Here is a 12,418-nt window from a genome sequence, read left to right as displayed (position 1 = left end):
GGATCTCCTGCATGGTGACCAGACTTCTAATTTCCTCTCTGCTCTTCTGTTTTCTCTCTCCCTACACTGAACGTGACTATCCTGTATTCTATTCTCCCAGAGTCTTACCCTTAGCTAGCTGTCAGGTAATCAGTCTCCTCTTAGGTGTTAACTAACTGTAAGCTTAAGGTTAGATCTCTTAATTTTTGTGTTTTTAACAAGGCACTGAAAATGCTGTAAGAATTCTTTAGGAATACCATTCAAAGGAATGAATCTCTAGCCAAAAAGTTTCAGATCCTGTGATAACAGTGAGAGAGATATTTGGGGGTGGGGATTTGGGGGTTTTTCACCCCCCGTGCCCTTCAGATCACACTATGTGTACCCATTCCATCCCTTCTCCCATAGGCCTCCTATTAATTTCTTCATACCCCATCTTCCCTTCTACATGGGCTCCCCAGCTTCCCTACAGGGACCTCACCAGGTAGATCCTGAAGTGCCACTTATGTAGGTTACACAGTCCAGGAGGTCCAGTTTCTTGAGGGCAGAGAGATGGCCATACAAAGACGTCATTGCCCGAGCCCCTCCACCAATGGCCATGACCCCGACGACTGGAACCTGTGACCACAATTAACAACAGATACCACACAGTAAGAAACTGAGGCTCAGGGAGTCTGGGTGCTTTGCCCTCCGTCATACAGATGGCTAAGTATCAGAGGTGGTATTTGAATTCACACCATGGGATCATAAATGCAGAGCCGGCCTCTTAAAGGCTAACACCCTCATTTTCTATATGAAAAAACTGAGGTGAAAGAAGGTTTAAGTGACTTTGCCCAAGGCCACACAAGTACTAAAACATCAGGCAGGATTTGCTCATAGTCATAGAAAAAGTAAGTGAGGCCCATCAGAAAGTCTATTGGAACGAGTCAGAGAATGTGAGTTCAGATCCCAGCTCTGCTACCTACCCTGTGTGACCTTGAACATGACCTTTAACTTCTCTGGGTCTGTTTCAGCTCATATAAGCGTTCCCAAGTTCTTCTGAAAGGGTTCCTCTCGTCATTTCTTACAACACAATAGTATTACATTCATATACTAGATGCAGAATGAGACATACATTTTTTAAACATGGTCCATGTGGAAATTTGTTTTGCTTGACTATGCATATCTATTTCAAGGGTATGGGGTGTGTGTGTGTGTGTGTGTGTGTGTGTGTGTGTGTGTGTGTGTGTGTTTCTCCCTGTCGAGGTTGGGGGGAGATGGGAGGGAGAAAAAATAAATGCTCATTAATTTTTTTTTAATTTTAATACAAAAATAACTTCTCTGAATCTGTTTTTTCATCTAGCCTCGTACCTCTACCTCAGCTGCTGGTGCTCCATCTGCCAAATTATTTCATATATATTTTGTCTTACTTACATGTATATATTGTTGTTTCCCCTGGTTTTGTGTTTTTTGTTTTTTTTTGTTTTGTTTTACACATACATCCCTAGGGGATGAGGGGCAGTTAGCCCAGAAATAAAGAAACAAACATTCAGGGAGTTCTCATTTTACTTCATAGAAAAGAGACCATGATGTGGAATGGAAAGAGCCAAGATCTGCAGTTAAAACATGACTCTGACACTTATTGGCCATATCAAGTCAATGAGCATTTATAAGGCACTTAACTTTCCTTTGCCTCAATTTCCCTATCTGTCAAATGGAAGTAATATAACATGATATATGTGTATGTATAGGATATATAGTATATATACATATATGTACATATATAATATATAGTGTGTGTATGTGTGTGTATATATATATATACATTTATCTCACAGGCATATTGTAAGAATGAAGTGAGAAAATGAGATAGTATAAAAAGCTGGTAGAATGCAAATCCTTGAGAACAGGCTTTCATTTTTGTCTTGGTGTCGCTAGAAGCTAGCACAATGCCTGGCAGGTAGTAGGCATTTAATGAATGCCTTTTGACTGCTGGATAGATGACCAGATTGATCTATAAAATGAAGGGTTTGGATTAGATGACCTCACATAGACCTTTCCAATTTTCAATCGAGGCTCCCAAGATCCTGAAAGCAGAACCAAAATTTGAGCCCAGATCTTTTTTCCCCTAATGGGCAGAGCTTGGCATAATGGGAGAAAAGCAGGAGCCCGTTACCAAACCCACCCCAGCTCATCCCTCAAACCTCATCCTCCTGCAGCTCATGCTCCAGCTGCAAAACCCGCTTCAGGGCCTTGGCCACCACCTGCTTCCTCTTCCTCAGGAAGGCTTGTTCCTCATCACACAGCCCGAAGCCCAGGCGAACAGCTGGCTCTTCAGAGCTGTGACGGGGATGGAAAGGAGAAGGTAAATCATGGAGACCCTTAGAGATCCAGGGCTCCTCTGAGCCCCTATTGAGGGGAGCCTATGTGTCCATCCTACTGACCATTCTCTCCCATCTGGATCCTCCCAGTGCTCATTCTCTGCTCCCCACAGCCCCTTCCCCTGCCCTCCACAGTTCCAAAGGTAGTCTCTTACCAAGAATTGGCCCTGAGCTTCAACTTCAATGCTGTGGCCTATAAATAAGAGGAAGAATTTTATTCATACATTAAAAACCATCCCATTGGACCACCATTGGTACTGTATGCTCCAAGGATTCTGCTTTTCTTGGAGCTAAAAGTCCTGGATCCATCCCCCTTCCATCCATACCCTCATAGTACCAATCTCTCCATGACCACCCCAGGAACTGGCAGCCAGCCAGAGAATCACATCCAGGAAACTGCTTACATCTGGGGCAGGAACGGCAACTGCCACCTCCTCCCCCAGAGGCAGGTACTTCAGGGGCACAGTGAGATTCTCGGCAGGACTGCCCTCACCCTCTGCACCAACTGCAAGGCTCTGTAAAGCAAAGGGACCTGTCAGTAGCTGTCAAGAGGAGACAAGACCCCATCTGTGCCAGATTTCTAAGGAGGTCTCCTCAGCCCCCATGACCATTCAGGCAGGGCCACCAGGTACCTCCATCACCTTAGTCACTTTTGAGGAGGAAGATAGCTAGCAGGGAGTAGCTGCTACCTGCACCAGCCAGTGGAAAGACATCCTCAGACCAGCCTCAGTGGTGTGAGGGCAAGAGAGATGAGAAAATCGTAGACTTAGAGCAGGAAGGGACCTTGGTCATGGATAGACTTAGAATCAGGAAGGCCTTAGTTTAAATCCTACCTCAGACACTAGCTATGTGATCTTGGCCAGTTCACCTAACCTCTCTATGCCTCAGTTTCGTCATCTATAAAATGGGGATAATAATAGAACCTATCTTTCAGGGTTGTAGTGAAAATCAAATGAGATAACATATGTAAAGCATTTGGTAAAACTTAAGCACTATATACATTTTAGTTATTATTTACAGATGAAAAAACTAAGGCCACGTAGCTAGTATGTGTCCAAGGAAGGATTTAAATTCAGCTTTTCCTGACCACAAGTCCAGTTCTCTCTCCCCTATGCCTCCTAAAGATTAGGTGTTGGGGGCAGGGGAAACATTCCAAGCAACTAAGACCTACCTTCAGGCAACCCCTCATCTCTGTTTCTTGAGCTGTTATATAGTGGAAGAGGAAGGAGTCTACCATACCAGAGCCCAGAGCAGAGATCTGAGTGTCTTCATAGGATCCCTTCAATGTCAGCTCTAGCTCATCCTTCTCTGAGGAAAGAAGGTGGGGAGGTTCAAGATTGGGTCTGCAGCGCTCCTTACTTTAAATAAGCTAACAGAATGCTGTCCCAGTCTTGCACACATAAGATACTTGGGACCATTTTCTCAATCCCAGCTACTCCACGCCAGACAGAGACAGCATGGTGTAAAGCAGCGGTGGGGACCTGTGGCCTCAAGGCCACACGTGGCCTTCTAGGTCCTCGGGGGTGGCCTTTTGACTGAGTCCAAGTTTTACAGAACAAATCCTTTTATTAAGGGGACTTGTTCTGTGAAGTTTGGATTCAGTCAAAGGGCCGCACTTGAGGACCTAGAGGGCCACAAGTGGCCTCGAGGCTGCAGGTTCCCCTGGTATAAAGAAAAAAATAAGCAACTTGGAGTAAGATGAGACCTGGCTTCTGCCATCTGCCAGTTGTCTGACCGTGGGCAAGTCACTTAACATCTCAGAGGCTCAGTATGTCATTTGTAAAATGAGGGCTGGCCATATTTGTAGTGCACACCTCACAAGCCTTTTGTGAAGCTCAAATGACATAATGTATGTAAGTGCTTTGTAAAACCTTAAGGCGCTATATACATGCTATTATTACTATTATCATTAAACTGCTTTATAAAGGTCAGCTAGGTGGTGCAATGGAGAGAGCACAGGGCCTAGAGTCAGAAAGATCTGAATTCAAATCTAACTTCAGATACTGTGTGACCTTGGGCAAATCATTTAACCCCTATTTGGCTCTGTTCCTCATCTGTAAAATGGGGATGCACTGGAGAAAGAAACGGTGAACCACTCCAGTATCTTTGCCAAGAAAAGCCCATGGGGTCTGGGTCAGGATGTCTTGTTCAAATAACACCAAGGAGGGGGCGTCAATGGATCAAAAAATGTGAGTGTGGGGAAAGTGTGAAGTATAAGAGGCCTAAAAAGGGGGAGGGAGAGGGGAAGGGCCCAGAGCGATAACAACCATTGCCTGAACCATTAACTGAACAATAGTACTGTCTCAAGGCCCCTGTTCTCTCCTTCAGAGCCACAGAGACCTCCCTGCCTAGAAAAGCTGTGTTACCATCCCCTTTAATGCTGTGAAAGTTGAGTAAGATTAGGACTAGGAAACCCATCCCAATACAGAGCCTATCATAGATGCCCCTCAGCAATGTTCCTTGTCCCCAGGCCGGGTAGACTCTGCTTCTCCAGGATGACAAACTCACAGAATCTCAGAGTTGGAAGAAGGAACCTCACAAATCAATGATATTCCTAAAGATCTGAGCATCTCACTCTCCTGCTGGAATTACAGTGGCTCACTATTGCCTGAAGGGAAAAATACAAACTCTTCTGGCCATACCTTTACATAGATTGTTCCCTAGTCTTGGAATGGATTCCTACCTCACCTCTGCCTCTTACCATCCCTAGCTTCATTCCAGGCTCAGCTCAACTGCCATCTCCCAACCCCCGCTCCTAGCACCCTCCCCCAAGAAATGACTTGGTATTTATTGCATTGTCAATATATTGATTGTACTATCGTATATTGTATATATAGTATATATAATAATACATAAAATACACAATAACATATATAATAATATTACACATATAAAATATGTAACATATATTGTATATGTACAAAGTACATTATAGATATATTATATACACAAAGTATATTGTATATGCATTTATTGTATTATTGTGCATATAATTTGTATATTGTATTATGGTTATTGTTGTTCAGTTGTTTTAGTCGTGTCTGACTCTTCATGACCCCATGGACTTATCTATGGGTTTTTCTTGGTGAAGATACTGGAGTGGTTTGCCATTTCCTTCTCCAGTGTGTCCCCACACTGCGGGAGTTAGATTAGATTACTTCTAAGGTCCCTTCCAACTCTAAATCTACTACCATTAATACATGTTTGTTGGATGGATGGATGGATGGATGGATGGATGGATGGATGGATGGATAGATGGAGGATGGATGAATGAACAAATGAACTATCTGGTCCAACTTAGATCTGGTCAGGAGCTCTCTCTTCAACATCCCTGACCAGTGATCATGCAACTCTACTCAAAGTCTTCTAAGTGAGGGGCAAGCTACTACCAAGGTAACCCATTCCATACAGGGCAGCTCTAATTATTAGGGAGCTTTTAATAATAGCAAGCCAAGGACTTCCTCTCTGCGCTTTCTGCTCCTAGTTCTTGCCCTCAGGGGCCAAGCAGAAAAAATCATATCCTTTGACAGGACAATCCTTCACATATGTGAAGACATCTATTGTGTCCCCCAAAGAACTCTCTTCTCCAGGCTAAAACATTGCAACCAAACTTTAGGCAATGGTTGTTATCGCCCTGGGCCCTTCCCCTCTCCCTCGCCCTTTTTAGGCCTCTTATACCTCACACTTTCCCCACACACACATTTTTTGATCCATTGACGCCCCCTCCTTGGTGTTATTTGAACAAGACAATCCATCTCCCAACTGTCATTTTCTCTGACTGTCTCTCATGCCCAGAATGCTCTCCCTCTTCACCTCCACCTTCTGGTTTCTCTGGCTTACTTCAAGTCCCAGGTCAAACCCCGCTTTCTACAGGAAGCCTTCCCCAATCCCTCTTACTTCTAGGGCCTTCCAGCTATTGATTGTTTGAACATAGTTGTTTGCATGTTGTCTCCTGCATTAGACTGGGAGCTCCTTGACTGCAGAAGCTGTCGTTTGCCTTTCTTTGTACATCCAGTGCTTAACATAGTGCCTGGCACATAGTAAGCTCTTAACAAATTTTTATTGACTAATTGATTCTGGGTCACTCTCCTCTGGGTACACTTAAGCTTATCAGTGGCCTCTCTAAAATGTGGTGCCCTGACTCGAATTCAACAATCCAAATAAGGAGGACGATGGCGGGAATGTTACTTGCCATGTCCTAGGGTTGGTTCTGGACATGATTTGGGGCTCACCTGTGACGGCTGCTGTGCTCCCCATCTTGTCCACCCGCACAGTCAGACGAGATAGCTCCCGGGTCTAGAACAGATAGTGTAAAGGAAGAGAGGGATGGTGGGGTCCAAGGCCTGGTTTTCCCCATCACCCAACTCTGAGGACCGTGTATCTACCCTCCCTGCCCCAAATCCAGGCTATGAAAATGGATATGGGAAGGAAAGCAAGTCTTGCTGGATAATCTCCTAGTTTTTCCTCAGGACCTGAGGGCTAAAAGACCCAGAAGCTGCCTCCAGATTCCTGCCCTCAGTGTTCTGGAGACCAAGAGAATAAATAGTTTTGTTGAACTCTCCAAGATTCAAGCAGGAGTCTTTTAGAACATCTCATCCCCAGTTCTCAGGCAGGCAGGTCCCAGAGCAGTTGTACATGGAATCATACTCCCACCTGGTGGCCGTGTCTCAGGACTGAACCTTCCCGAGGTCTGTGCTGCTTCATGCCCTAACTCTGAACCAGCATAGAGATGAGTTAGGTCACCCACCCCAAACCGCAAGTTCTTAGAATGGAAGCACAACAAAATTTGGAACTCAAAACTTAAAAAAAAGTTCAAAAATTGTTTTAATGCATAATTGGGGGAAAATAAAATATATTAAATTAAAATCCTTCTAAGAATAAGAAAAAAAAATGGAAGTACAGTAGGTCAGCAAGTCACTGAAACTTCTCTGGGTCTCAGCTGGCTCAACTGTAAGATGGGGGTAAAATATCCTGTGATTCTGTGATGTAATGTTCTTGAAGGAAGAGGACCAAGCCAGATTATTTCTTGACATCCTTTCCCAACCTAATATATATGATCCTAAGCTTAATCAGGAAGTGTAGAGACCTGGAAGCCACTTGGAATTCCCAGCTCCATTTCCTACAGCTCTCACTGGGATGTTCCTAAGTGTCCCAACTTCCTCCCTCCATCCCTGGCCCAGGGGGTAGTGCCAAGCAGGGGTATGCAAAAAAAATTATTTTCACATTTTCATTGTGAGCATCTATACCTCAGAAACTGGCAAAAACAACACGTCAGGACTTGGTGTATTGTTTTGTTGATTCTAAACCTAAGAAAGTGTTAATAATTCAGATTAAATTTAATTTTTTTTTCTCCAGAGAGGTGGTTGTTAAACATTTACCAGCACGCCTCTGATGTCAAATGAACAGGCCTAATCAGGCATTGCCATTTTGAAGCCCTGTCTGGGCCTGAGGGATGGGTGAGATAGAGAACATTTTAGGCACCAGGTTTTTCCAATCTTAAGTACTTGCCCTGACCCTCTAGCCCCCTTATTCTGACATCTCAAACCCCCTGCTCTGATTTTCTCTTCCTAGAGAAAGCCCCCACGATCTGGTTACCACAAGGACTTTGTTGGTGATGAGATTTTCTGGAGAATCCGATCTGTAGAAATCAAAGCATTTAGAATCAGACAGGGAAAAGGGAATGGGAAGCAAAGTAAACCCTCCTTGTCCTGGCCTGCGCCTAAGATTTCTCAGAGACTGAGGGAGCTCAGAATTCCAGCCCTATCTACACACACACACACACACACACACACACACACACACACACACACACGTACATACACACAAAACTTCCCACAGCCAGGAACAGTTGGGATGAGTCTCTGCCCCTCTCAGACTTCCTACCCCAAATTGGGGAATAAATCCAATACAGTCTCACTGAATCTTAGTAAGGGGCTACCCAGGTTGTCAAGGGTTCTAAGCTAGGAAGGCTAAATATTGAGCACATTCTGAGGGAGTTTTATGGGAACTCTAGGTAGTTCTGAAACAATTCTCCTACTCACACCCAAAATAGCTACTAGATTGCACTTCTACAGCACTTTAAGGTTTGTACTTTTTTCACATTATCTCATTCTATCCCAACACCCCTATGAGGTAGGTGCTATTATTATGCTTATTTTAGAGACGAGGAAATGAAGGCTGAGAGAAGCCTAGGTCGCACAGCTAGTAACTGTCTGAGGAAGGATTTAAACCTAGGTCTTCCTGACACCAAATCAATGCTCTATGCACTATACCACCTAATCTCCCCTCCCCCTACCCAGAACAAAAAAAGACCCAAACTTTTTGCCATAGTCAGGGACAACAAGGGAATAAGATCTTTGGGAAAATCCAGATGTCAGCACTGCCTTCTGCTAGACAGACACCCTTGAATGTCCAATAGAAAGCTAGAGACCTGGGACAGGACCTAGAGAACCCCAATCAGAAATAGGCTCTGTCCTCTTCCATTACACACGCATGACTTTCCACTCTACTTGCTTTCCATATGTACTCACATTTCCTCTACCTGGAACTCCACATCCAGCTCCTCCTGTCCCTGAAATCCCAAGAGGAAAGGAACAGATGAAGGAACCCTCCTTATCTCTCCCTGGATGCTCAAGCCTATATCTAGCAATCAATAAACATTCATTAGGTGTCAACTATGTGCCAGGTGCTGGGTGGTATCCCCTGGTGCCAAGCAAAGGACAACGGGGGGGGGGGGCAGCTAGGTTGCACAGTGGATAGAGCACTGGCCCTAGAGTCAGGAGCACCTGAGTTCAAATCTGGCCTCAGATACATAACACTTACTAGCTGTGTGACTCTGGGCAAGTCACTTAACTCCAATTACCTTGCTCAAAAAAAAAAAAAGGACAATGGGAGGGACTCACAGGTATGTACCTTAGGGTGTGCACCTAGGAAATTTATTTTTTTTTTAAATTAAGGTGAATATTTATTAAATGTTCAGTAATAAGGATAGAGACTAGATCTGTTATTTCATTGATATAGGGAACTCCCAGATAAGGAAACTTGTTCTATCAAGGAAGGCAGCATCTTCTCTGTAACTTAGAGTCTTAAAGAGTTTCCTAGAACACTGAGATGTTAAGTGACTTGCCCAGGGTCACATAGCCAGTATGTATCAGAGGAAGGGCTTAAATTCAGTTTTCCCTAGCTCTGAAGTCAGTTCTGTATCCACTATGCCACAACTGCCTCTCACTTCAAACATAAAATGAATTATCTTTATTCACCAAACTAAAAAAAAAAAAACTTAAGACAATTTTTAAAATTAATAACTGAACTTTACTTTAAAAATAAAAACAAAAATGTTTCACATAATACTAAATCCTTTGAAACATTAGGAGGGTCCCTGGGCACCCCAAATATATCCTACACATGCATGTTTTTGGAAAGACCCTGCATGATTCCACAGCTCCCCCTTCCCCAGGGCAGTTTCTTCTACCTTATGACAGATGGGGAAAAGCAGACTATGTTATTGCCTATGCCCCCTGCCCCTCGCCCTGGCAACTCTTTCCCCAAGAATTCCAATGCCTCTTTACCTGAGGATTCAGAGAAAAAGTCTTTCGGATGGGTTTGCCAGGGCTGACTTCGATGGTATCAAAAAAGACAGTGAAGAGGACATCATCTTCTGTGGCTAAGTCTGCATCATAGACTTTCAGTTCTAGGATATTCTGGAGATCCAGGAGCAAATATTTGGGAGATATAGATGATAGATAGAGATAGATAGATGGATAGATATAGAGAGAGAAAGATGGATGGATGGATGGATGGATGGATGGATAGAGAGAGAGATAAATGGATGGATGGATGGATGGATGGACGGATGGATAGATAGATAGATAGATAATTATGCACGGCAATATACATATGTATACAGACACACACAACACATAACTAGCTGAATGACCTCGGCCAAATACAGTGACAAAGACAAGGACAAGGACAAGATTGCAGAATCACGTTTCAGTCATGTCCAGTAGTGGCAACACTTACTTTGAACCCCAAGTTTCTCAACTTAACTGACCGGAGATATAACACTGATACCCTGCTTGTCCAAATAAGGCTGAATCTCTAGACTCAGCTCTGTTCCCTCGAGCTAACAGAGGGAACTCTTTCCTGGCTGGCTAGCTGGATCCTAGAGGGAGGGGCTCCAGATGGGAACTGAGGGAGATTGGCTGGGGAGAGCATTGCGGTAACCATTGAGAATTAGCATAACGTGAAAGGAATGAGCGCTGGCTCTTGAGTCAGAAGTCCAGAGCTCTAACTTTTTTTTTTTTGAGGGGGTGAGGCAATCAGGGTTAAGTGACTTGCCCAGGGTCACACAGCTAGTGAATGTTATGTGTCTGAGGCCAGATTGAACTCAGGTCCTCTTCACTCCAGGGCCGGTGCTCTATCTACTACACCACCTAGCCGCCCCCTAGAGTTCTAACCTTGAGCAGGTCATAACCCTGGCCTTAGTTTCCTTATCTGTAAAAAGAAGGTGATGGACTAGATGTTCTCTGAGGTCCCTTCCAGCTCTTAGATCCCATAAACCATTTTATCTCTTAGGAATGGGGGTTTAGGATTCAGGGGTGGGGAACTTGCAACCTCGAGGCCACGTGTGGCGCTCTAGGTCCTCAAGCGCAGCCCTTTGACTGAATTGAATCCAATTTGGATTCAGCCAAAGGGCTGCACTTGAGGACCTAGAGGGCCACACGTGGCCTCGAGGCCACAGGTTCCCCACCCCTGGTTTAGGTTCAGCAGGGATCTTAGAGGCCACCCTTATATTTTATAGATGAGGAAACTGAGGCACAGGGCAGTTAAATGATTCGACCAGGGTCACACATCTAATAAGTGTGAGGCAAGATTTTAATTTCTGGTTTTCCTGACACTATGTCTAGTAGTCTATAAAAATGAAAGGGTTGGATTTAAGGATCCCTGTGGTTCCTTTAACTACAAAGTCTGTCATTTTATGTGCAAAGGTGGAGACATGCACACAAACATGGACATATACATATAGACATATACATGTGGACCTAGCCTCTCTCAGCTTCAGCTTCCTCATCTGGAAAATGGGACAATAATAACTATAGCAATTATCTCATCTGGTTTTGGTGAGAATCAAATGAGGAAATATATGTAAAACTCTCTGAAAACCTTAAAGTATTATATGATGTTATTAGAGACACAAATGGCAACTATCTCCTTTTTTTTTTTTTTTTAATCGAGTCTCATTTTCTGGCCGAGCTCTGAAGAGAGGTTGTCTCCATCCCTAAGAAGCTTCCACCTCCACCCTAGGTAAGGTAGGCGCGCCCACTTTCTGGAAAAGCCTACAAGCCAAATTCCCTCCTTTGGGGTCTGGTCTTTACCTTGACTTGCTTCTGGATCCGGAAGCTGAAGGTCTCGTTCCAAATGGGGTGATTTGAATTGGAGACAATTTTGGTCTTAAATGTGGTGCCTGATGCTGTTAACAGCTTCAGAACCACATACGGGTCAGCCTCACTTACTGCCACAAAGGGAGAGAAGCAGGATGTCAAGTTTCGCTGTTGTTCAGTCATTTTCAGTCATGTCCAACTCTTTATGACCTCATTTGGGGTTTTCTTGGCAAAGATACTGAAGGAATCCATGAATACAGGAATGGAGTCCATGACTCCATTTGGGGTTTTCTAGGCAAAAATACTGCAATGGTTTTCCGTTTCCTTCTCCAGCTCATTTTACAGATGAGGAAACTAAGGCAAATAGGGTGAAGTGACTCGCCCAGGGTCACACAGCTAGTAAGTATCTGAGGCCGGATTTGAACTCAGGAAGATGAGTCTTCCTGACTCCAGGCCCAGCACTCTGTGCACTCTACCACCTAGCTGTCCCCACCGCACCCATATCCTATTGACCTGAGGGCAGCCCCTCCCCAGGTTCCATTTTAAGACTCCATTACTTATCAGAGTCAGTGACTATTATCTCACTAGACTGGGAACTTCCTTCAATCAGGGACCTCAACTTCGTATCTTCTCTTTCCCTAGCAAAAGGGAGACAATGTTGTAGAGTGGGAAAGTGTGACGGATTTAGGTTCAAAGGAT

General features: G+C 44.2%; 1 protein-coding gene across 2 annotated transcripts in view; it reads right to left on the bottom strand.

The window, feature by feature from the left end:
- The window catches only part of PLA2G4D (phospholipase A2 group IVD), a 41,215-nt gene that overhangs the window by 18,445 nt on the left and 10,352 nt on the right, over positions 1 to 12,418 (bottom strand). For both annotated transcript variants that reach the window (XM_027870217.1, XM_027870216.1), the window contains exons 3-12: positions 11,714 to 11,850; positions 9,905 to 10,036; positions 8,867 to 8,907; positions 7,932 to 7,974; positions 6,569 to 6,632; positions 3,508 to 3,644; positions 2,741 to 2,851; positions 2,492 to 2,529; positions 2,160 to 2,295; positions 458 to 594 (exon numbers count right to left, since the gene is read on the bottom strand). In XM_027870217.1, coding sequence (XP_027726018.1) covers positions 458 to 594; positions 2,160 to 2,295; positions 2,492 to 2,529; positions 2,741 to 2,851; positions 3,508 to 3,644; positions 6,569 to 6,632; positions 7,932 to 7,974; positions 8,867 to 8,907; positions 9,905 to 10,036; positions 11,714 to 11,850 — 976 coding nt within the window. The remainder of the gene's footprint in view (positions 1 to 457; positions 595 to 2,159; positions 2,296 to 2,491; positions 2,530 to 2,740; positions 2,852 to 3,507; positions 3,645 to 6,568; positions 6,633 to 7,931; positions 7,975 to 8,866; positions 8,908 to 9,904; positions 10,037 to 11,713; positions 11,851 to 12,418) is intronic.

Source organism: Vombatus ursinus, unplaced genomic scaffold (assembly GCF_900497805.2).
Source record: "Vombatus ursinus unplaced genomic scaffold, bare-nosed wombat genome assembly UNPS02014794.1, whole genome shotgun sequence".
Classification (NCBI taxonomy): Eukaryota; Metazoa; Chordata; class Mammalia; order Diprotodontia; family Vombatidae; genus Vombatus; species Vombatus ursinus.
Note: the sequence above shows the minus strand (reverse complement) of the source record. Positions and strands in the feature narration are given on the sequence as shown.